Below are 26,766 nucleotides of genomic sequence, written 5' to 3'. Positions count from 1 at the left end.
CAATTTAAGTACTTTAAAGAGCCTCATTAAGAATATATTGGAGTTACTTCTGCCATTATAATTTAAAATTGGATTGACACTTCTTTTGTAAGTGTAACTTATTAAGAGTTTCTGTGTTTTAACTCTGCTTTAGAAATCTGCTTCAGGCTAAGATTTTAACAAAGGGCTCTGCCAACAAGATATATGCAAATGGGACTGAAAAAGGCTCGATTGCCTCTTAAACCATAGAAAACACATTACTTCTCAACTGTCTAAACCACAAATCCTGCATTTTTCAGGAAAAAAAAAAGGCTTTTTGTGCCTATTACTTGCTATTGTATTAAAGCTGGAGACTCTCCCAGTGAGGGCTGCTGTCCACACTTGTAGACTAGTTAGGTAGGTAGTGAAAGGTGCTCCCTGGCTACTATGCTGGTAGTTATGAGTTACTTGTTTACCCTCAGCAGTCACAGCAGCTGCGAGAATTGAATGGCTTTGATCTCCTAGGTTAGGCTGTTAATGCTCTGTTTCTGATCCCAAAGAAACTAAATTATATGTGGAAGCTGGAAATAGTACTCATTACGTTGAACCACAAATTGTTTGCCATGCAGAAGTTGGCACTTGGTGGCCTCTGAAGTTTGCAACTAGGATGAGACAGGCCCAGTAGTAACACACATCATGACTGGGTAAAGGGAAGCAGCCTCTGTGGCTGTCAGAAGATTTAAGGAGGAGGAGGGATGTTTTCCTTAAGGAGGAGAAAAAGTCCTGAAAGGAGAAAAGATGGTTGTGGGTAATCACACACAAAATGAACTCTGCAGAACCTCATTGCTCTCATGTATGCAATGTTTTAGTAGGCAGATAGCAACATATTTTTGAGCACCTTTTTTGATCAAAAACATTCAGTTAAATTACAAAAAAAGAAAAATCTAACCAGCTGTAAATTGTCTTAGAGCAAAAGTAAAGCTGAAAGTTTGTTTTCCCTAGATACGCAAAAATTATTTGAACCTTGTGATGTTCGAAAAAGATCTGTGGATGCTGTTAGTGTCCTGATGTTGTAATGACTGTACTCAGCCCATGTGAAAAAGAGAAGCATTTGAAAAGAAGTGAAAATTTAGAATTTGGAAAATTAATTTTACTCTTGAGTATAGACAGATTAGTACACTTACTAAAACATGAACCTATATTAAAAAACTATATTAACAAGTGTTGTCAGAAGTTTGTTGGTGTAAGATTATTAGGAAGACAAGAATCCATCATATGTAGGAAAGCAGATAAGTAAGTATCTGGCTGGCATAAATTTTAGTAATTAAAACAGATGATAAAATAGGTAGGTACAAGCTGTTAAGTCTGATGTTTTATTCTTGGGAGGGAATGATGTTCAGAGAATGACTTGCTTAGTCCCACAGCTTCATGTCTGCAGATTTCTGCATGGTCACTGGTGTGGAAACCTATTCCTTCACTGATATCTATTACAGAATTTAATTTTAATCAAAAAAGGGCAGCAAAACAGTTCTCTTGCAGTAATTAAGACCTTTTTTTAAATTAATAAATTTGTGTGACATATGTTGTCAATCATTTCAGCAGAAAAGTCTCATGCACTCCTCCCACCACTCGGTTGAGCTGTTGAGCTGTGTAGGCTGAACTGGAGCTATAATGCCTGCCTCAGTTTCCCAAATGTTCCATAATTCCTTGTGGACATTGAAGACAGTCTCTTCACCTATCAGCATTTTCTGTAAGATCTGTGGTGCTCTCCATATATACACAGGCTATAAAAGTGTCCTTTGTTAGTGAGGTCAGTCATGTTAATATGAAATGGAAAATTCATCAGTGGCCCAGTTCTGTCAGCTTTTACTCACTTTAAATGTCTCTTCTTTGAGATGACTGATCTACTTTAAAAGATTATACACCTGAGCGACAAACACCTACACCTTTTCCTTCACTGTTTGTGATATGATTGATTTTGAAGCATCCTCTGAGACAACTTCATCCGTCATAATAACACCTTTAGGTCTTTGATTTAAGACAGAATTTTATGTAAACTGTTTTCAAATTCAATTTTATGTAAACTGAATTTTTTAAGTAAAAATGAGAGAACAGGCTTAAAAGAAAAAAAAAGCAGTCTGAAAACCAAAATATTTACAGCTATCCTGTTGCTTGAAAAAAATGTATTTTTGGCCTAGATAAAAAAAAGAAAATGTAATCAAAATAAACTCCATCATGGTTTGATGGGAAAAATTAAAGGGACTCTCTTGAGAAACAGTTCGCCACTTGAAGAATGGAAAGCTTGGCCATATGAGGTGGGCAGGAAAGTGATGAAATGTGACAGGTCAAACATATGTAGGAACATTAAGGGGCTAAAAAAAAAATTTAAAGAATTCCGTGGAGAGTATGATCAAACTGGTAGTTAAAGTTTCTTTAAATCCTCCAAAATCAAGACAGTGAGAAGTAAACTGGTGGCATATCTTTCTGGCAGAGGTGTAATTAGGACATTCTGTGACAAGGCCACAGGATTGTCAAGTTGTCAGTGTAATTTCATTGTCATAAGGGCTCTGCGGGGAATGCTGGGAATGTCAGACCTGTTGGTAATAAAAATAAAAATACTGAATCATAGAATCTTAGAATTACAGGATGGCCTGGGTTGGAAGGGACCTTAAAGATCATCTAGTTCCAACACTCCTCTCATGGGCAGGGACACCTTTCACTAGACCAGGTTGCTCAGTGCCCCATCCAATCTGGCCTTGAACACTTCTAGGGATGAGGTGAAAAAAGATATGTATAATTGGAGTCTGTTGGAGAGGAGTTAATATGACTTCTGTAAAGGAAAATCCTACCTCTCTAACCTCCAAGGGTATGTATGAGTATCAATAAGCACATGAAGAAAGGAAATACTTTGAATATAAGATATCAAAATGGTCAAACAGCTACTGATAAGGTTCCACACCAAAGGTCACTAAAGAAACTAAGTTGTCCTTGTGATAGAAGAAAAGTCCTTTTATTAATTATTAGTAGATTAAAGGTTAAGAAGCAAAAGGCAGGACTTCATGGCCATTTTTCAGGGTGGTGGTGTTCCTGGTAGGTTCCCAAGGAATTCATGCTGGGAATCCTGGGCCTTTATGAAGGCCACAGTGAAGGTAGCACATTGTTCACTGGGTCCTGTAACAGTAGAATAAAGGTGAGTTCAATGAGATATAATTATAAAAGACTTTTGAAGTATAGATTAAATAAAACAGTACAGCAGACAGTGAACTTCTGGAACCCGCTCTCAGAGGACATTGTGGAGGGAGAAATTACAAGCAGGTTGAAACAAACCTTTGACAAATTCATGAACTAGTCCACAAAGTCTAAAAGGGCCAGGTAAGGATGTACTTTAACACAACAGCTATGGATGCTGGCAATAAGGGCAATGGCCTGCAGAAAATGGCCAGGCTTGTGTGCTTTTCCTGGGTAACACCTCTGGCTGTCATGGCTGGAGGCAGAGTACTGGGCAAGATGGACAGTTGATCTGACATGGTAAGACATCTCTTATGCTCCTATAGCTCTTCATGAATGAGTTTGTGCTTATTAAGCTATTAGAGGGTGTCCAATGGAGGGCAACAAAGTTGGTGAAGGGCCTTGAGGGGAAGGTGTTCGAGGGGTGGCTGAGGGCACTTGGTGTGTTCAGCCTGGAGAAGAGGAGACTGAGGGGAGACGTCATTGCAGTTACAACCTCCTCTTGAGGGGAAGAGCAGGGGCAGACACTGATCTCTTCTCTGTGATGACCAGTGACAGGACCTGAGGGAATGGTCTGAAGTTGTGTCAAGGAAGGTTTATGTTGGGTATTAGGAAAAGGTTCCTCACCCAGAGGGTGGTTGGGTGCTGGAACAGGCTCCTCTGGGGAAGTGGTCACAGCACCAAGCCTGACAGAGTTCAAGAAGCATTTGGGCAATGCCCTTGGGCACATGATGTGACTCTTGAGGATGGTCCTATGCAGGGCTAAGGGTTAGACTTTTATGATCCTTGTGGGTCCCTTCCAATTTGGCATATTCTTTGATTCTGTAATTCTGTGATTTATCTGAGTGTCAGTAAACTTGCTTTATCTCAACTGCTAAAAGTTTCTCTCATAATGTGCCTCCATTTATTAGAATGCTAGGTGCTATGAAATGGGCTAGGTACCATATGTATATCATAAATTAATTGCCCTAGAAATTTGGTTCATGAACACTTGGGATTCTCAGACAAATAGCTGTTTGGTCATGTCCAGGGTGAGTTAAAATCATTTCTGATAACTTGAAATAGTTGTAAATTGTTGTATTTGAATCTCTTTCGTAAACATGTCTAAATGAATGTGCTCAAAAAAATGACATTTAATTCACCTGTAAAAATGGTATTTTACAGGAAGAAATATGTGTTAAATAGAAAAATTACCTTAAAAATTGTTCTTATCATGACAGAAATGTACAAAATGGTACCTTTACTCATAATGGCCAAGTTTTGAAAAAGAGACCATGAGTGATGAGTACATACAGATATAAAATTATTTTTCACTGATTTGTGGCTTTTTTTATAGGAACTTTTGCTTTAACTTCCTTAATATCTGCCAATGCAGTTGAGCGTCTTGTTCCTTCAGTCACCACTAATTTCACTGCAAACAATAATTCGGGAATTTTGGGCTTATCGGAGTTTGAAATGCAAAGGATTGGAGTTGCAGCAGCAGTTTCATTTCTAGGAGGAATCATTCAGGTTGGTAGAGGTCTCACGTTTACTCATGCACTGCCTTTGTGACAGCTGTGACATTTGTAATACTTTTATTTTTCTCACTTCTCTGAGAACAACTGATGAAAACATCTGGTCTGATGGTCATGAATGATGAAACTAATGTGTTTTAAGAATTTGCTGCTCCTTTGTTGAGGTGTATACATGCTGCTAGTGTGTTACAATATGAAGTAAAACCACATTCAATCAGCTCTAATATAACGCTTAGTTGCTGTTGGTGCCCCTTTTTCTTCTCCTTCAGAAAAAAGACATGAATCAGCTCCTGGTAAGCACTGACATATTCCTTTGGATTTCTGTTGCTCTTGGCTTGAAGAGAAATACTATACAATATCCAGTGATTAAAAACAGCAGGGAAAACGTTTAAATTCTCTCCAGGGTTTACACACCCATCATTAAAATGAAATAGTAAAACAGATGCCTTTGTATGATTCTCCAAAGCTTATTCAAATGATCAGAGGTCTTTTAAATTTCTTCTTTTTTCTTATTCTGACTGCAAGTGCTGAGTTCCTTTATCCATTGCCAGTTGCTTAGATCTTCAAGAAGGCTTCTCTCTTTCCTTGTAAGTATTAAAATGGAGGAAATGTTCCAGCATGCAACATTGCAACACCTCCTGGGTACCTGGCCTCCTGAAAGAAACCCAGACTCCTGCACTTGTTGCTTCGGATCCCTCTACCATGCAGAAGATGAGCAAAGAAGCCCAGGGCATCTCCAGTGGCCTGCATGCTTGGCAGGAACGGGGCATATGCTTATGCTAGTCAGTAGGAAATATTAAGAAGCATGACAATTTCTGTTGTATTTTTATTATTCTTTTATTGGATACAGGATTATGCTGTATGGTAGCAGCATGAGGGAAAGCCTGTGGACAATATACAAGGTAGAACTGGTGCTGATTGTGCCTGGCTGTGCATCCACGTGCTGTCTCATTGCACCAGTATGTGCAGTACAGCACTGCATCTTGTACAGTGTGCTTGTAAGAGCAGAGCATGCACAGAGCTCTTTGCGTGGGAATCCTGTGCTCACAGCTTGGAAATCTCCTACATTATCCCCAGAGAGGTCAGAATGCTTCAAGCAGGAAGTTGGTACCTGCATTCATTTGATCTAACTTCAAAATCCAATGCAGAAATTTTTTACTTAGTGGATGGAGAATCCCATTAGGTGTGTAAATCCTTAGACCTCTTACTCTTTCATATTGAAAAGTTCTGCTTTTTTCATATACCTTCAATTGGATCAGCTGACTTAGCCTATGTCCTGTTTAAGCTTGACTGAAATGAGAACAACTAAATCCTCTGCCTGCATCTTCAAAGCAGGTCTGATAGGGAACTGTGCCACGTGCATGGGCTCCTCTCCCGGGTCAGTAATGTCACTTGCATTGGAGTCATGCTAGCACAGCTGGTGCTTGTTGTACTGCCACTAGTCCTTTATGTGAGTTTAATGGTTAAACTCACACAAATGGTTTAATTAAAATACTTATTTCCTAGAGAGGTGCCTTGAAGCTCTTAATGCAATATGCAAGTGAAAGTCTGGATCAAGGCTGAGATTAAATTGTGCCATCTTCCCAGGTGCTGTTAAGTGTGGGAATCTATGTTTCTCATCATGATTCCAGTCTGACTAACAGTTCCTGCAATTCCCAGATAAGATGACAGGGCACATCTTGCTGTTAATGGAGAGCTGTCAGTGACCTGCATCTATTTATCAGATTAGACTAGAAATTATTTAATAGCCTGGAGTAAATGTATATTCTGGGACAAGAGAAATAGTGTGATGCATTTGGGGGCAAGAGTTTTCCACTGAAGACATCCTAAAATACAGAAAGAAACTGAATTGTCATTGTAGCTGGTATTTGGGATGGTACTTCTCTGGAAAGGGAGCAGACCTGGGCTATGGTATCTACTATGACTCGTTATTGTGAAAAAAACAGTCAAAATGCAGTGCTCTAATCAGCGCAAAAATCTGATTTCGCAAAAACAACTGATGCTGTGATTATTCCATACCTTGATCAACCTCCATATGTAGGATGAAAAGTCCCTGTCCAAAACAGCTGTTTCCTTCTATGAAAGAGTAGGTAAAGAGCTGAAGGTCCTTGGCATGAAAAGCAATTTGATACTATTTTTTCAGTAGCCTGGCTAAGTACTCTAATCAGCAATTAATGTCAAAGAAAAAAAAGGAAAAACATACAAAATAGTGAGTCATGGAGGGAAAGCAAAGGGTAGAGGTGTGTTTTTGAAATGATCTGCTGTTGGCTGCTGTATGTTTTGTGCAGACCATAACTGTGCATTTGTGTGTGAGGCAAGCTCTGAGCAAGCTTTGTGAATCTCAGTGCCATCTCGACATGAATAAATTAGAACTGTTTTCTCATCATCAGGTGAAGCTTATGAGATTTGAAATTTGGTGCTTAGTTGCTTAAATTTTTTCAAGTAATAAATTTCAGAGTCCTAAACAGCTTTTTAAATATAATGTTTGAGGGACTGTTTATAAAAGACGAAAAATATTTAGTCATCTTAAGAGGCTTCTGATGAGGATAAAATAGTATTAAAATAGAAAATAAGTAAATGTAAAATAAAAACTGTAATTACAAAAATAATATAATGAATTCACTATTTCATTTTTTAAAAGTAGAAAAGAAGGAATAATGAAAATTTTTTCCTATATTTGTGTAGCTCCTACTCTATTAAGATAAACAGGGCATGGAAAACTAGTCAAGTTAATAGAATTCTTTCCTGATATTAAATACATCAGATGTATTGATGGGGAGAGGAAGTGAGGGAACATAACAGATGCCTATGGGATAATTTTGTAATTAAAATTGGATGATGCCTTTATAACATTAAAAAAAATCAAAAAAGCTTTTGGATAAGATTTTTTCCCCTATTAATATATTATATGTGCAAGAATGCTTGCATAAATATATGTGTCTATGAAAGAACCTCAGCATACTAAATTGAAATTCAACATGAAGATTTGCTGAATAGAGGAAAGCTGCTTGCAGATCAAAATGAGAAAAAATAATTTTTTTCCTACAAAAAAAGTTTTATTCTCTTAAGACCACAGTGTTACAGAGTTCAGCTGTGCTACTCTTCTGTAAATGAGAAATAGCTGCTTATTGCATTCCAGTCTTCTACATTTTCACTAGTAAGTTTTTCAACTGCTGTATTTTGAAAACTAACATGTAATTAGTTGCTGATATAAAGTATTTGAAATAAAAATGTTTCTAGTTATCAGGAGAACAAATTTACATGGTATATTATCAGTTTACTTAACAAAAAAGGAGCACATTTGAATATGAAGGGTGTTTTTGTAAGGCTAATATTCTTGTCCAAAACTTTTCTTCCCTGTGGGGAATGTTATGTTGCTCTATTCTACGCTACACATAGTTTTTCATGAGATTATAACATGAGTCTATTATAAGTGATAATCAGGAAAACAGTTAATTTTTCTTTTACAGTGGAAATAACTTCTTGCAGGTTCATATTCTGTATCTTGAAAACTAAAAGTAGGCTAGGTGGGACAACTGGTTCCCACAATTATGGTGCAGCATACAACGTGTTAGTAGAGAAAGACCATAGAAAGAAGACTTTTTCAGGTCCTGGAGTGTGGAAAGATCACTTTCCACACCATCAGAAGCTACCAGACACTCTCGAGACAGCCATAATGAATATGAGAGTTGCAATGCAGAAGACCAAAAGCTCACAATTAAATGTCTATTGACACAGGCTGAGAAGAGTTTTAAACTGATTGCTCAGTGAAGCTGAACTGCCCACGACTGACTGGTTTCTCTACATGGTCCATAGATGTCTTGACTTTTGCAACCTCTGACTTTGAGATAACCAATAAAATGTACTAAATGAGAGTCTCACACTCTGTAGTGTTTCCCTCCAAGAGATGTTCCCCATTCCTGACCTTGTCTTCTCAGCCCATACAGCAAATCATCAGAAAGGGTACCACCACTTTTATTTGCTATAACAGTGAAAAAACCTTCCAGGACAGTGGAGTTTTAAGAGCATTAAAATTCATTCTCCAAAACTGAATTTGTGCAGCAGGTAATATGATATCAGCCTTTCAATTACTCTCAACAGAAAGTTTGATATTAGTAATTTTCAAAGAGCTGTTAAGTGATAAAAATTTTTACTGGCCATGAAGTTAAATTGACTACATGTTGAATGGAATTTTAATAATAATAATTTTAATAATAATAAACTGAGTGCGTTGTCATGGGAAGAAAATATTGAAAGTGGACAAGAATCAAAAGGGCTTGAATTTGCTTTTTGCAACTGCTCATTTTTCTTCTCCTGGCTAAATCCCCATTCTCTTCTACTTGTTGGAGTAAAATTATGGAGCAGTAAAGACAGCTGCAAGAAAAGGTTCCATTTGTATTATCTTTGTTTCATCTTGAAATTTCCTTTTTTTTTTCTATAATTTTTTTTTTTTTTAGAAATCACATCATCCACCACTTTTACCTAATTATCTGGTTGTATAACTTGTTTCCATGATCTCTTTTCCTTTACTGTGCATTCAAGGCTACTTTCTCTCACTTTCTCTTGTGTTGTTTTTTTTTTCCTCTAGCAGCTCTTGTTTTCATTTATATGAATTTAATCAAAAATGCATACCTGGTGAAAGCAAATTGTCTGACATAAACCATACTCACGGTTTGGATGTATTTTACATAACCCACAGTTATTAGCAAACAATAAAAAGTATGTTGAAATGTGATCTTTTAGTTACTATCTGTAAAGCAATCTCTTAAAATGCTGAAGATAAAAAAAAAAGTTAAGAACCAAAAAATAAATCTGAGAGTGATGCTGAAGTTTCTAAGTTCAGCAATTATGACACCATTTTCCTGTTAATCACAATAATAACTTTCTCTGAAATGCTAATAGTAACTAACACTTCTGTGTGATATTATGTAGTTCAAAGAATTGTCTCTAATTCCACGGCTAAATAAACATACATCTAATTCTCTGGAAACTAAGCTATTACCCAGTCAGAAATATCACCTTCATACAATAGAAACTGATCTTAGAAAACAAACAAAAATTCACCAGGAAAGGAAGAACTTAATTCTTATTCAACATCATTACTGTGAACAGTGTTTTAAATATCTTAGTAGGCAGACTGTTAGAACAAACAGCTAAACAAAATATCTGAAGTTAGTAATTATCAGTTTTAGGCCTGACTAACTAAATTACTACTCACTGAGGGTATAACAGTAATTATCATTATTGGAGTCCAATCTTGAACAGCAATCAATGTTCCAATTGCACGTGATACAGAGCAATTTACATGCTATTAGTGGGAAATAGAAAAAAAAATCTCAGATTTAATTGCTCAGATGGAAGAGGAAATTGCTCATGAGAGATTTTTGTGGTAAATTAAAATCCACTTTGGTATTTTTGTTTCTTTTTGGGTACTATGCTCACAGCTCACTGCATACAGGTGAATTTTATGGTGAAAAAATAAATAGTGTTCAGGCATAAAGAATGCTAACATTTGGAAGTGATACTTTTAGCTTCGGAACACACAAAAAAGCAAAGGACACAGTGATATATTCCAAAATGATGATATTTAGTGTGGTAAACACAAAATAATCCTCTTAGAAAGTATTGTAACAAACAACTATGTGCCAAGAGCATGTAACTTCAGGCAGAAGAACAGCAAATGCAAGACCATAGAAGCAAGAATCTGCAGAATTCATTGTAAGGGGAGAAAATGTAAATGTAATTTAACATGTGTCAGAAAAAAGTTAGGCATTATGTAAACTACAATAGCAGCTGTAGTCATGTAACAACTTTATTCAAAGAATTAACAGCTCTCAAATCTCATACCTCAGAGGAAAAGAATGTTTGAAGTCTGGAATAAGGGGAGAAAAGAGTTGAGCCCAGTGGTGCTTTGAATATTTGTCCTGTATTCCTATGAACTATCTGCAATAGTTGTAGGTTCTGCTGTAGTTCAGATTCCTGGATTAGAGGTCTCTCCATGAGACTCTCCATACCACTTCATAAATTTGGCAATTACTGTTGGAATTACTAATGTTGGGAATCTTGATATCAACATGATGGTAATCAGTAAGCTGGATGAAGATAATGATCCTTTGCCTACTCAGGCTGGATAGCAGTGGAGCAGGAATGAGTCTTAACAGCATCCTCACTTTTTAGGTTGCTTTACTTCCTTTTGCTGTGTTGAACTGATGTTTTCATGGTGTTGATTGTGCTCATATATTTGAAAGGGAGAGAATACTAAGAGTTTCTCTGAGTGCGATTTTGTTACTAAACTGATGTTAGAATCTGGTAAATTAGTGGTGCAAGTAAAATAGTGCAGGTAAACCCAGAGAGCTTCAGTGGATTCCATTTTCAGCTATATTTGTCCTTCAAAGACTTTTGCTTTTCGTCTTCAGCTCTTTTATCTTAAAATATATTAAAAGAACTGTGGCTCATTGTCCTATCACCAAGATGGTGCACTGTATTATAACTGCTGATACTCCTGCCTTTGTCTTTTAGGTAGCAATGTTTATGCTGCAGTTGGGCAGAGCCACGTTCTTGTTAACAGAGCCAGTAATAAGCGCGATGACAACAGGAGCAGCTACACACGTTGTGACTTCACAAGTGAAGTATCTGCTGGGAATGAAAATGCCATATATATCGGGACCACTGGGATTTTTTCATGTGAGTTCAGTGAAAGAGATGGCTTACTTCATTAGCTAACATTTTATTAAATAACATATATAGCTATATGCTATATAAAGAGTAAGAAATTTGTTATGCACGTGTGTGAATGAGCACAAGATGAACCTTCATCTTGCTTTGTCTGTTTGTAAGAATGGATTTGGAAAACTTGATGAAGAACTAGCAGAAATGGGTCTTATTTTAAAAGGATACAGTAATCAATTTCAAATAAATATATGTGTTAAACCTGATGGTCATTATGGTAAAAGGAAATTGGCCCATGATTTGTGGATCTCCTATGCAAAAAATTACCCAAAATACGTTACTTGTTGCCTTATGACATGATAAACACAGCAAGTGGATAGCTTTAAGGTAATGTTTATAAAATTCATTCAGCATTTCATACAGTAATGTTCCCGTGAGTGGTTAAGCTGCTTAAAGGATCACCATCAAAGGTATTGGCGAAAAAACAGGTTTTAATATGAACTTATGAAAGAGTGACTAACAGAGTTCAATGGCAAGTTTCACTCTATTACTTATTCCATGGATGAAGCATACATAGGAAAATTGCATTAGAATCAATTTAGAATGATTTACATGGAGACTGAGGATGAAACAGGGTAAGGATATGGATGCAAAAAGATAAGGTGTGCAAAAGGGCTGAACAGCACTTCATTATGGATTAATTTAGCATTTACGAAGTGATTAAATAGAACTTGCTATAATTATAACAGTGACCTAATTATAGATTCACAATGACATTCACACCATGATCATTTCACACTCACAGACCCAGGCAAAGATGTATACATCTATTTCTGTGCATGTACAGGTACCTGTCAAAGATTCCCTTCAAGTTCAGTGAAATACTAACAGCAAATACTGCAGTGTTTCTCAACACTTGGGTTGCACCCCAAGGTGTTTGGGGGGGTGTGGGGGTGTGTGTGTGTACCAGCCCAGGCCTCATCCTAACCAATGGTCTTTCAAGTATTGCAGACTTGAAGGTTGATGAGGGTTGAAGAGGTGCCCATGAACCCAGAGGGAGGTGCTGGCACAGCCCATTGTGGCCCAGGAGGGCTCAGATGGCCTCTGACTTAAGACATCTGTGTTTAGGTTCACAAGATGATTTGTTTTAGTCATTAATCAATTCCTATCCTGGCACTAACTCAAATCAATAATTAATGAAATTATTCAAAAGTCTAGTAACAATGGTAACATTCTATCAGTAAGCTTCCACCTGGGCCATAACCCAGCTTGGTAACTACGGGAATTTCCAAAACATTTGGAAATCGTTTCCAAAACTCAAGCAACAATGGTGCTGTCCCAGGGCTGTCAGGGAATGACTGATTATCGTTTGTTCCCTGCTTTGGTCAGACAGCTGAATTTGCTGCCACAGTGTTTTTCCCACCTGTGTCGTGCAAGAGCACCTGGTACAGTCAAGGACACTTCCACCACCCAGCTGGTTTGGTCAACACTGAGATCGTAGGGCTGGCCCAAGGGTGCGGGGTGATGTGCCACCCCAAGTATCATGGTTACTGCCTTTGGAAAGTACATATTGCTGGCTGAAAAGTTAAAGAGCAAAATATATTCTTGATGGTAACTTATTCCATCAAGCCCTGAGTTTAGATGCTGTGAGCATAATCTCTTGGCATTAGTAATATTATGACAGTAGCTGCCAAAAAGACATTTTTCTCATAATAAAACTTTACTTACTTGTTGAAGTGATACTTACATTGCACTGATAGTGAGGCTTCATTTAGTTAGCCACTAAATCAGGACACCTTATTTAAAAGCACTGACTGTATCTTCCTGCCCTGCTATGTGCTTTATTTTTTGCTATTATTTTGAGAAATTTGTTAATGGGAAATCTCTGATAAGAAAATGTTGCTTTTTAGAATGGTTTTTCATAGTATTTTATAAATTTGATAACTTTTTGTATGGATAATTCATTAATAATTTTTTTACAGGACCAATTCATTAAAGAAAATAAAGGGCCTATAATAAACACAAGCAATTTATCTTGTCGGGGCATAGCTAGAAGTATCATAGCCATTTTTATGAGTTGGCTTGTGAAACTATTACAAATGATTCATCATATATTAAATTTTTTTTAATTCTTTAAAAATCTTTTCATAAATAATTTTTAATATAAAACGTGACTAGCCTCTTTTTCATGGTGTTTCCATCGAGCCTATACTTACATATAGGAATATTCTCATCTTGTACACATAAGTGGTGTTAAGTACCACAGCCAAAACATAATCAAAGTATACATTATGAGCAATAATAAAGAACAGCAGTGATATGAAGAAATAATTCCGTGTTGGTGTGCTGATGATATCATAAATGAGGTCATTCAAATGCTTTGAAAGAAATCTATTCCCTTATCGCCTGTATTTTTTAATGTATCTGAAACAAGTTCCTTGCCCTTCACTTCTCTTTTGAAATCAAACCCCTTTGAACATTTTCCAAAGAAAAATTTTCTTGATTTTTTTTAAGGTTTTGAGTTGCTCTGTAGAATTGACCAAACGAAATTCATTCTGTACAACTTGAGAGAATAATAAAAAAGGGACAGTTTTACCATAGAAGTGTTTTAAAAGGTTTCTAGTATCTGTTCAGACTTATGGGTTGCCTTAAGAAGGTCCAATATCTCAGTCAGAAGTACCAGATTTAGATTTTAACAGCAATTTTCTTCTGTGGTGGTAGTTTTATATGAAAATTATACTAATTATGTATAAGTTAGTTTGCACATGTAACTAGAGAATGAAAGGAAAATTTGTCATGTTTCTCTGGACATGTTCTTTACTTCAAATTCTCGAAACCCAAAGACTGGTATTTTGCTTACATTTTTCTTCTTTCTCTACTCCAAAACACCTCCCACTCACAAAACCTATTGCTTTGCCTCAGGCAGCCTTTGGGTTGGCAAACCAAGAATAAGAATGTTTAATAAAGTGTGATAGAAGAGTTGCAAGTAAAGCAAGGCAGTGAAATGGATTCTTTATAGCAAGTGAGATCATGATTGAATGAACTTTGCATGTGGAGAACAAATTTAGTAGGTTGGCCTTGAACCTATGGTTTTTTTGGTTTTTACACATGGTTTACATAATTTCATTTTCTGTGTACATGGTCTGTAACACTGCAGTTAAGATGCACAGTGCAGCATCAGTTGATACTTTGCAATGGAAAAGGCAGGGTGAAGGTGAAGAAGAAAAATGATGAGGGAATACTACATGATATCTAATTTTACAATGGACAAGAAAAGCGTCATCAAGTTTTACTTAGCATCTGAAAACAGAAGAAAGTATCTGTATTTGCCCTTTATTTATGTATAGATATATTTCTCTTTCCACATGTTTCTGAGAAAATACAGCACTGCAAGATGAACTGCAAGTAAGAAACTTGATTTGCAAAACAGGATTTTTTGTGGCTGTGTTGCAAGTTTGTTGTCCTTGTGTGGTTTTGTGCAATTATCTGAAAAAAACCCTTCATGTTCCCACTATCAGCTCTTTTTTTTCTCCTTTTTTCCCCAATTTGATCCCTATACAATTCACAATAGTTGCCTGTACATTTTCCCTCCAGTGTGATGTATTTGTCTAACAAACTTTGGAATTAAATATTTTTGAAAATGCAATGAGGTTTTCCACTCTTAAAATGTATTAAGTATTTTAAATAACAAGTTCCTTTAATTCATTTGTTTGCTTCAGCCTCTATACTCATTTTACAGCTAATCTTTTGGGGTTTCATATATGCATTAAAAAAATCCCTCAGAGCATTTCATTAATACATCAGAATACACATCCTTTCTAGAATATAAACCATTATAATGTTCAATATTACCCTATGAAAGTATGTGAAAATACAGGGACATTCAGTATCTGTATACATATGTGCAAAGCTAAAATACTGCTTTTTTCACTTAGGTGCAAATTTGCATTGATTACCAAAAAGTTCCTTGATTCCTCTTCATATTGTCAGATAGGTTCCATTAAGAATCTTTACAGAAAAGTAGCTATAAAATTAAAACTACAGGAGGCAAACAGCTCAATTAATTTATTATTACTGATTTTAAAACCTTTTTTAAATTATATAGTGACAAATATTGGTTTTTACACTGCAATATAAAGCTAAATTCTGCTGCATAATTTCTAAATTATTTCAGTAAGTGCGTCCTCAAAATATGTGAAATACTGAATTTATAATGACGTTTGTGATTAAAACATTTGTAAATATCTCTTTGAATCAGATGCTGGTGCTATTACATCCTTGAGCTTTAGGTACTTACATTTAGGATATACAGTTTTACTTTGGATGAGTAGAGTAACTGAGTGGACAGAATACTATGTAAAATGTATAGTATAAAGAGATGGCTATAGTATGTTAACCACATTCATGTTAAGGGCCATATACTCTTTCTTTCTTGTGAAAGGTCTTCACTGGTCATGTCATGAATTGAGTGCTTTTAGGTTTTCAGAATATGGTTATCCAGGAACAGACTAGTCAGCAGAAGCTCTTTAGTCTTATGTATTTATGTATTACTGCCAGAATTGTTTCAGTGTATTACAGACACTTTGGGGATAGGGCTGTTGGGGCTACTGAATTCATATGGGCTATTAAATGTTGGTAGTTCCATTCTTTTTCATTTATTGGCTGATGTAGACTACATCCTGAAGGGTATGATTTGAAGAGAAACACAGAAGAATATTCTAGGCAGTTCACATAATGTTTTTGTTGCAAAGTCTGAAAAAGCTATGGCAAAGATTTACAAGATTTGGCTATGTATTTTTAAAATGAAATGGAAGTGTCTTTTTAGTAAATTTAAAAGAACAACAGAAATTCTTAGAGCTTATATATACTTCTCTGTAAGTCTTCATTAAAAATGTATTTATTCAGTCAATCTTATGTCTAACTTTGTCTAGGAAAATTAGATTTAATGCCATGAACACAGATAGCTAATGCTGCCACTTTCATAGACAACACTCATTTCATAACGAGCCCACATCTCTTTGATTTTGGAATCAACTCATTTCTTCCCTTTTCTTAAAAGTCCATAGTAATAGTAAATTGGTGATTTTCTTCCTTGTAAAATCTAAAGTATAGGCCAGTTTGTCAAATAACTCAGCTTTTGCAGTATTGATTCAGCTCTCACTGATTATTTAAGATGTCTGAAGTTGTGTAGAAGATGCTGTAGCGCGTGATCCAGAATACACTTTTTGACCTGTAATTGTTATTTGCTGCTCGCTGTAGATTTATGCCTACGTATTTGAGAATATCAGATCAGTTCAGCTGGAGGCTTTACTTCTCTCCTTGCTGAGCATTGTGGTGCTTGTTCTTGTTAAAGAACTGAATGAGAAATTTCAGAGAGACATTAAAGTTGTTCTTCCCATCGATTTACTTCTGGTGAGTACAAAAATTATATATCAGGCTTTTTCTTAGAAAGCTTTAAGTGGCTCAACTAATCTACTAAAGTTTACTGTGCTGTCCATAGTTACCTGCACCTACACCTGCCACTTATTCTACTAAAGTTTACTGTGCTGTCCATAGTTACCTGCACTCACACCTGCCACTTATTAAATGGACAGCTAATTTTCATGGCTGTATGTTAATTGTAAGAACAAGAAACAGTTTGGCTAAATAATTAAGAAAGAAGTGACATATGCTCCCAATTTGTATAATATTTTTCATATGTTTACTACTTTTTACATAGTCACAAGAACACAAAACCTAGTATGTTAAAGTGTAAGAAGTTTGAAATAGAAAGTGAAAAGTAACCAGCACACGGTAACTCCAGGCAAGTTTTGTGCTGAGTAGTTGTGGCTTAAATATTGCTTGTTATTTATTTGTAACAAAGTTAAATATCTATGTTGTTGCTTTATATAATTTTACTATTTATTTTAACAGTTTTCCTTTAACGTGGCAGAGACTACATTGAAATTAACTATTGGATTATAAACCTCTGCTTTAAGGATTAAGCTGTAGTCATATGATCAGCACCAGGGTAGAAGGTTTCTGGTTTTCTCTAAGCCTCTAAAACAAAATACAAAATATGAAGGACAGGTGCTTTTCATGGTGGATTGTCACAATTAATCTTCTTTTGCTGGAAAAAGTTATTTACAGAAGAATAATTTTTATTGGGCAAAATGCTGGAAAAGGAGGTAGTGTGGTTCTCCTCCATGCTTTAAGATCTGTTCCTATGTTACCTTTTTTAAAATACTGGATAAAACGTACCAGTAAACTAAGGACTGAGGACTGGAACCCATGCCTGTTCTACTGGGATTTGTGTGTTCATCTCACAAAAAGTATGGGAAATGATTTTGAACCTCTTTGGGGTCAAACTTTCCACTCCTCAGCGAGATTCATACCTGCTGGAACATAAAAATAAGAAGCAGACATATATTCTGCTGTCTTTTGTGCTGAAGTCAACAATGCCAATCTGGATTAGATGTGCTCAGAGAACATCTGCTGAATCAGACTGTACAGGGACACCTAAATTACGCACTTCTTTAAGCTTCTCACATGAATGGCAGTGGTTTGGGGAGCAGGCTGAATAGAGGGAGTTTGGACCATGATTGGTAAGGTTCCTGAGGCTCTATAGAGGCTCATACAAATCTCTTTCATTACCACAGAATGTACAAACTGCACAATAGTCCTTCTCCAGCCATCTTTTCTAAATTCATTATTGTGTCCAGATATCAGTTTCTTTTGACTCTCTTCCATATTTGCAAAAATTTCATAATAACACTTTGCTGTCTTACTAGATTGATCTAAGGATAAATGTATGAACAGTTTTATGTGCTTAGGTGTGTCAATAATAGGGACCATGTCAGAAGCTAAAATCAATAGAAATATAACGTCTTTTTCTATGTTGAATCAATAGATAATTGCTACATCCATTGCTTGCTACTATGCTGATATGGAATACGTCTATGGCCTAGAAGTTGTGGGACATATTCCTAAAGGGTAATGTGCTTTTTATTTGTTCGTGGCTTTTAAATATATTTATTTCTGAGAACAGTCTCTGAAGAGGTCAAAGTAGTTTTCCAAAATAAGGAGAGAAAAAAATCTATTATATTCATTTCCCGTCTCCTCAAATACTCTCTCACAATTCAACCCCACGTTAACAAGTTTTATCTGTATAGACGCCATTGCAAAAATGTATTCTTGTACATTTTCATAGCTTTTTATGACTTTATGGAATAAAAAGTAGGCACTAAATACTTGATATATGAGAGAAGGGCAGAACACTCTCTACAAGATTATTGCAACCTGCTTTTTCAGAGTTGCCTTGGGCTATTGTAGCAGAAAGGACTTGCAATAAGATTTATCAATTACTACACTTCATTCTTCATATAGTAATTTTAGACAATGCAGTTTCTGAGGAAATGTGAAGGATTTAATTATGTTTAATCTAAAAAAGAGCATTTTTACTACAGTTAGTGATACACTTTTCTCCATGACCTTGAAAGAAGGCAAAAAAAAAAAATCAGTATAAGTAGCTGGAAAGAGGAATGAGATTAGTTTTCAGACAAAATGTTCAAACTCTACAGGTTGTTATGGAAGAGCACAGCTGTTGTGTAACCTCCTGTTTGGATATTGCAGGATTTCCCTAAATATCACAAAGTACAAGTTCAAGATATCGTAAGTGCCTGTGTGGTAGTTTGCACTGATACAAATAAAACAAGGGACATTTCTGAGAACAAAAATTGGTTTTAAGTATTTAGGGCATGCTATGAATCTGAGATTAAAACAGGGCAAAGTGTGCCCCTTCAATGTGTAATGAACAGGTAAATTGTATTTTTGCAGCTTTAATCAGGAATTTATTTTCTGTCTAACTTAACACGAATAGTGCTGAAAAACAGAAGCAGAGCCGGAATCATTCCTGAGTATTTTTAGTCATTTACCTGAAATATCTAACTGCCTTGCCAATGAAGAGCATCAGAAACCTTAAGAGCACAATTTGTTTCTCAGGTGGTACGATTTGTGCTCTGGAGAGACCAAAGTCTTTTTGTGGGGTACAGTTTAGGGTGATTTGTTGTTTTGTAGCAGTCCCCATTAGAAGGTCTCCATTAGATGAAATAAATGTCCATACTGTCCATTACCTACAGGATATGAAATTGTTTAAAAGGTTTAAATTAAACTTTACAGGAAAGCCAACTATTAAAAAAAAAATACAATAGGGTCTCTTCTACTGAACATTAAAAAATTAGTGAATGGTTGCTGATTTTATCTCTCAGTGAGGGAATTAAATTGAATACTCCATCTGAAGCTGTTTTATCTTCTTCTACAAATTCTCTTCTGCAGTTCCCGACAGATTGAGATCTTATTAATCTAAAATATTGAAAAGTGTCACCTTACAAGTAGCAGAAAAATTAGCCATGCATGCAGAGATCGTTTTCCTTGTATTTCCATTAATTGCAGGTTTATAGAGACTATGTATCAAGTTTTGAAAAAATTCTTGTCTTTATTTTTTATAGGTTGCCATCACCGAAAATGCCACCCATGAATGTCCTGCCTGAAGTAGTCACTGAAGCTTTTGGAGTAGCACTGGTTGGTTATGTGGCCTCACTAGCTCTTGCTCAAGGCTCTGCTAAAAAGTTTAAATACACTGTGGATGACAACCAGGTAAAGCTCTTTCTCCTTCCTGTTACCAAGCCTTGACATCACTTCATCATTTTGGAAAAGTATTATAGATGAATGTCCAGTAGGAAAGGGTATGTTCCCTATGGCATCTGACGCCTTCTAGTGATTACAGAAACACCCAAATCTTGTTCAGATCATCTCTGCAGAACACCCTCGCTGGCTGAGGCCTTCTTTTAGGGAAGTGCATCCTTCAGGATAGTCTTGTAAGACTACATTTGGTGCAGCATTTGGACAACAAAGCATTTTTCACTGCTCTAAGGTGAGACAGCCTTTCCTCTGGAAGAGGAGCTCTTAAAGACAAATTATGATGTTAAATCAGCCACTGATTAATGAAACAAAGCAATTCTAAAACAAAACCAGGTACTTATAAGCCCCAGGACACATCTGATGTTATAAAAGGAAGTTATTTTACGTGAAGTAGAAGTCTCATCTGAAATAAAGGTTTATTTGTACAAAAGAAGTAGGGTGGGTTCAGAGAGTGCTGCCAAATTTACAACCATAGGAGCTTTCTTTTCAGATTTCCACTTTACAGAGGACATGCTTAAATAAAACTGGGGCATTATTTCTACACTACATTGCTTGTCATGGTGGGTGGGTAACTCCAAGTCAACTGGAAATCCATGGAGACAATAATTCAAGCACTGTGGTAAGAAATGCTCAGTTGCAGATAAATGGCAATAGTACTGTGTGATGAAAAGGCTACCTCCACCTTTTTGTTAAGGGATTTGGGATGAATGACATAGAGTTGGCTTTGCAGCTGGAGGTCTATTTGAACCCCCTATTTAGACAGGTCAGTCTTGCTACATCAGTTCCTCTGCTTTACAACTCTTACGTCATTGGAAATTATAGTGGGAATGGTCTTGCCTACTCAAGTCTCTAAAATATTTTTCAGTATGAATACACTGGGCCATGAATTTCTGTTGATGCTTCAGAGCCATGTTTTCTAGGGAGCAGCAGGAAAGTGCTTTGAGCTTAACACAGGCCAGACTTCACAGTACCATGCTGCTTTGTTTCAAGGGCACTCAATGGAGCACAGCAACCTGTATGTCTTCCTGCAACTCTGGAAGTCTTGTAGCTTACACAGCTAATTAATGAAGCCTTGGAAACTATGTGTATGTCTGCACTGAATAATGGAGCAAAAGAGCAAAACCTCCATGAGAAGAGAACAGTGGTGTGGCTGTACTGCATTCAGGGGCCAGGCACAGTGCTCTGCATGGTGCCATGCGGGAGGGTGTGTGTGAGGCTGCCTGGGAAGCTTTTAGGAGGTACTGTGCTGTGCTGTGAAGATAAACTTATGATCAGGTGTTCTCCTGGCTGGATACAGTACCATTTGTGCCCCAAGCACTTCTGAGGTCTTTTCTTACACATTTTCCTCAGCAGACCAGTATGCTTCAAACAGTCTGGGAAGAAAACTGATGCTGGGTGGCCAAGCAGGAATGCTTCCTTAGAAAACACTGTTCAGCTTAGGCTGCATGTGCAAGGTGGCTTTTCCACTTTTTCTTCTATAAATCTTTGGTCAGACATGTATGCATTTTGTCTGTGAACAAACATCAAATACATTTGTGATGAAAGACAGCATGCAAATAGTACGGCTACCACACTTCACTTTCACTAAAACATCCTCTAAAAGAAACAAAATCAGTGTCTATCTTTATCCAGTAGAGTCATAAGCCAGAAATGATCTGGACACTCTCCAAATATAACTATCTGGGGCTCTGGCCAGTTAAAAGGCAGATGTAGATCAAGATGTAAATATTTTGGTTGAACTTTGTCTTCAAAACTTAGCAATAGCGTTATTGTATGAACAAAATGTGCCTCCTGCTTTTGATGAATCTGGTTCAGCAGCTCTATCACTCAAATTAATTCTGAGTTGTGAGAAGATATATTCTGTTGGGAAATCCTTTTTCATGAACATATGTGATTTTTTTCCTTCAAAAATATGCCCATCCTTTATCAGTTATTTACATCGGGGACTCCTTTGTTGGCAAGAGGCATTGAAATGACAGAACAATAGGAAAAAAAACATCTTCTGTTTAACAACTTTGCAGGAATTTTTGGCTCATGGCCTCAGCAACGTGATTCCTTCATTTTTCTTTTGCATACCAAGTGCTGCAGCGATGGGACGAACTGCACTTTTGTACAGTACGGGCGCCAAAACACAGGTAACAGGTTAGAGTGAAGTAAGTCAGAGAATTAAAACTGTAATACTGCTCACTGGAACTTGTACTGATTTGTGCATTGTGTTTCCCTATTATCCCTTCTCCTCTGTCCTGGGAATGACTCTGCCCTCTCATTTTTAACAATCTGCATGAAATTGCATCTGATCAGCAATGTCTTCCTAGGAAAGCTAATGGTTCCAACTTACTCATTTTTACCTGCTTAATTCAATATAAACTGTCAGGTCTGTGGGATCAAGGAGGTTAGGAGTTGTGTTTTCAGGCTGCAGAAAGCTACGTAAAAGCCCTTTCAGTTTATGTGAATTTGTCAGCAGTGTAACAAAAGTGCCCTCCAATGGTGTTTAATGGATTTAGTAGTACAGCCTAAACTGAGGTTTTTAGGTTTAATAGTGAGCATGGTGGTGGTTCTAGGTTGATGGTTGGACTTGAAGACCTTAAAGGTCTTTTCTAACCTTAACAATTCTACAATTCTGTTGTCATTTTATAACTGTTGCTCTTGTCTGTATAAAGGCCATTAGCTGCAAGGAAAAAGGTAATGAGGTACAACTGAAAAGGCTAAGTACAATCCATAGGTATTGTTTCTTCTTGACCATGTCCTGCAATTATTTCACATGCAGATGTCACAATACTAAGGAATTATACAGGGCTTTACTTCAAAAATCTACATGTTAATTACTTGCTAATTAGCCTGCAGGGTACTCCTAACTCAAGTAATCATAATGAATAATCTAATAAATAATAATCTTGAAAAGCATTTATATGCAAATAGTTTAGCTACCACTTGTTATTAGTTATTTCATATATTTTCATTGGATTCAATGCCGTGTCTTGTGCCCTCATCCTTATAGACATCCTCTTCTGCAACCTGTCAATGTACTGATTGTACAGTTTGTAGTTGTACTGCATCATGTTCTGCTGGCTTTTTCAAGGAAGATTTAAGGAAACCTGAAGACCTATACCTGAAAACCTATAACCTGAAGGCATATAGGGTATTTGAGCACTTTGGCTTTGGTACATGTAGGCAAAGGCCCTGATAGAAGGTTATTCAATACACAAAATGGAAAAAGAAACCACCATAGTTTGATTTCAAGGTAGGAGATGCATGGCAAAAATCTGCTTTGTTTTATACATTGGTTTCACAGTATAGCAGAGCCTGCATCTGAAAGTTAGAGTATGGCTATGAGAGTACTTCAATAAATGTAACGATCTTTCTCCTGCCTTTATTTTTGGAAAGCAACACATCCAGTTGATCCTCCTCTTTGTGGCTGCCTAGGCAGAAAGAAGAGATGAGAAAAACATCACTTGTAAATGTTGGTCAAGTCATAGGCAAAAAGAAGAGAGAGGGGTTACTTTGATTACATAGAGACAAATGAGTTTAGCATAGGTCATGGAAGTAATGCAAAGAGACTTTCAGAGGCGCATAACTGCCCTTTTTTCTCAAATGGCTATACCTGGGTTTCAGTTTTGCCATTTGTTCTTCAGTGATATCTTTTCCTGGGAGAAAACAGAAGTGAGGGACTCTATCATGGACTAGAAGTGTCCTTCAAACAGAATCAACACTTTTTTTGCTTGCTGTTTGTGAAGGCAGAAGGAGGGAAAAGTTCCTTGTGACTTCACCAGCAGATTTTCTGTCCCTTTTTCTGTAAACACTCTGTCTATCTTTCTTGATGGTATTTTTAAGTACACCATGACTTTAATTTTCTAGTGTTTTAGCAACTTGTCTGGTTTTGTTTTTAACGACTTGTCTCTTAAAATGAAACCTAATTATTTAAGTAAAGAAACATATTATCGATATAAATTTAAAGTGAGCATCTGTCTACTTATCAAAAACCTTCTGTGAATCTGAACTGTATCTTTACAAGAGCAGAAGAACTCAGAGAACACTCAGAGTGGAGTAGGACAGTGCAATTTTACTGTAGTTTTCAATCAGATGAATACCATAAATACTGTGAAGAAGCATCTAATTATTAGACCATATATTTTTCTGGATTAATTTTACCTACATTAATTACGATTTTTAAAATATTTTTAAAAACTGTACTCACATTTTCTAAAGTCAAGTCCACTGATATTAACATGAAATCATTAGTGGTTTTTGACTTAACACAATACTTTTCTCTTAGTGTTAATTCCAGTAAAAGATGTTAAATGTCTTCTGCAAAAATGACAACATACATAACTTCTGCTTAGTGCTATAACAGATCTGCTATTTAGTGCAACATAGGGTGCATGGCTATAAATATGTTACAGAATGACACTGGGTGCTAAGAAACTTCTGGGATGAGATACTGCACACACATGCTCCATTTAATTACCAAGTGCATAAGTGATGCTCTGCTCTGTGTCTGTGTGCTGGTAGCAGGGTCAAGCACAGATGTCGAGATTTCTCACTGTGTTTTCACTGTAGTTGGTTGAAGGTAATCACCAGATATTAAAACTGAAATTACATGCATCTGCTATTCACAGATGTGTTAACAGGTAACATCTTCAGCATCTGATTCTTGACTTTATCTACAAAATTAATTAATTTTGTATTATATATAATTAATCCTTTTCACAATTTTATTTGATGGTTGTTAGACTGATGATCTTCATTTCTTGTTTATTGTTTTAGATGGCTTGCCTTATCTCTTGTGTACTAATTCTTGTGGTGATCTATGCAATTGGACCTCTGCTGTACTGGCTTCCTATGGTATGGTACTTATCTTTTTTAAAGATTAAGATGTTAAACACTTCTAATGAAATTTTTTTTTCAGGGAAAGGCAGTGCTACCTCTAAAACAGCTCTATTTAATGTCATTGGGGGAAAGGATAGTAAGGGCACAGTAAGTCTCCAAATCATAAAATACAGATGTGACAACGTAAGACATATAGATTTTACACATATATAGTTGCATATATAGGCTATCACATAAGTAAATAAAAAAAAGTGCATTTCTCTTCTACTTACTTTTGGCCTGTAATTTATGAAAAACATACAGCAAAGTTGCTGTGGATTTGTAAATTGACAAAATGCGCTAGAAATTAATAAAGATTTTCAATATTTCTCCAGGTATGCATATGATACATGACTTTGCTCTTCAAATAAATTTGACACAAATTATTTTAGATAGTGATCTAAGCTTAATTATAGAAAGATTATGAAGTATTCTTATATCTCTGTCATGGAATACATCTTCTGTGTTAAGACTATAAAACAGTGTGGCATCTTTTCACATAAGCTATATTTGTCTTTTGGTATTACAAATTAATGGTTAATTTTAACTAGAGGCATGTCAAAGCTGCAAAATACAGCTCCAAAACTGTCCACAATTTTGCCATGTTTCTACATGAAGTTTTAGCTCAACTATATTTTAAATTTACTTTATGCTATTGTTTACATGGTGTCATGAAAGTTCTCACTTTTCAAACAGATCCTTTTATAGCTTATTTTAAGCATGCAAAGTAAGGACACTTGAAGAGGGGTGTACAGTATGTCTTTTTTTTACTTTCTTACTTTTTTTTTTTTTACTTTCCTACTTTCCTACTTTAATTTTTTAAAATGGATTATATGTAAATTTTGACTGGTTTATTGTAGGCATTTTTCCCCATATTTAAAATATACTTTTTCATTGTTGCTTTCTTGATATTTTATTTCTCTTCTAATATGTTTTTTCAGCCCTCCCCACCTACCCACTGCAAGTTCATTGGTTTGTACTCCATTCTTTTTGGCTATAGATCATCCATCATCCATATCCTCCTTTTTTTGATTCAGAGAACAACAAATTATTTTGTTTGCTTTTGCCCTAGAGGCCTTTGCTAGGGGAAGGAGAGGAAGTGAAGAAGAGGAATTAAAATTCTTCCCTGTGTAGAAGTAGAATGTTGATTTGCTTGTGAGTACTTCAGACTATGGGAGAATGTAGCTGGTCTGGTGACACATGGAGAGTCTTGGGTAGTCCTGAAATTTCTGTAATTTTTCTCACAATTAGGTGGCCCATAGATTGCATTCACAAAACAAACAAACAAACAAAAAACCCCAACAAAACAGGGTGACGCTCTTAGTGTTTATGTCACAAGGACACCTCTGCTTATCCCATTTTTGAAACACGAACCATTTTTTTTATAATTTCATTATAACAGTGACTGCTAAATAAAAGAAAGAGCATTTGTTTTCATTTACAATTCTGCAATTCTTTTGTTTTTATGTCTTTGCAGTGTGTCTTAGCAAGCATTATTGTTGTGGGCTTGAAAGGGATGCTAATGCAGTTCTGTGACTTAAAAAAATATTGGAATGTGGATAAAATAGACTGGGTAAGTCAAACTTAATCTAAGGAGGTTTTCCTGAGACTTTTTAACAAATACCTAATAAATAAACTTTAATAGTTCTGTGACCCTAGAAGATATAAGTGCAAGCCATTAGTATTTTTGTGTACTATTGGCTCAGAATAACAGCATCTCTAATATCAGTTGTATTAAAAAATGGCATTTTAGCAAATGATAAATAATCAAAACTAATTTAATGCTAGCAATGTGTATACAGACCAATCAGGTTAATGTGTGCAAATATGTGTTTAATTTTTATGCCTTCTC

The 26,766-nt window shown here is 36.1% G+C and overlaps 1 protein-coding gene across 2 annotated transcripts in view; it reads left to right on the top strand.

Moving 5' to 3' along the window:
- Positions 1-26,766, top strand: part of SLC26A7 (solute carrier family 26 member 7) — a 70,868-nt gene that overhangs the window by 16,958 nt on the left and 27,144 nt on the right. For both annotated transcript variants that reach the window (XM_064649093.1, XM_064649102.1), the window contains exons 4-11: positions 4,523-4,695; positions 11,220-11,384; positions 16,629-16,781; positions 18,259-18,341; positions 19,856-20,003; positions 22,070-22,183; positions 24,813-24,890; positions 26,392-26,487. In XM_064649093.1, coding sequence (XP_064505163.1) covers positions 4,523-4,695; positions 11,220-11,384; positions 16,629-16,781; positions 18,259-18,341; positions 19,856-20,003; positions 22,070-22,183; positions 24,813-24,890; positions 26,392-26,487 — 1,010 coding nt within the window. The remainder of the gene's footprint in view (positions 1-4,522; positions 4,696-11,219; positions 11,385-16,628; positions 16,782-18,258; positions 18,342-19,855; positions 20,004-22,069; positions 22,184-24,812; positions 24,891-26,391; positions 26,488-26,766) is intronic.

The sequence above is a fragment of the Pseudopipra pipra genome, chromosome 1 (assembly GCF_036250125.1).
Source record: "Pseudopipra pipra isolate bDixPip1 chromosome 1, bDixPip1.hap1, whole genome shotgun sequence".
Taxonomy (NCBI): domain Eukaryota; kingdom Metazoa; phylum Chordata; class Aves; order Passeriformes; family Pipridae; genus Pseudopipra; species Pseudopipra pipra.
This window is presented reverse-complemented; position numbering and strand designations above follow the sequence as displayed.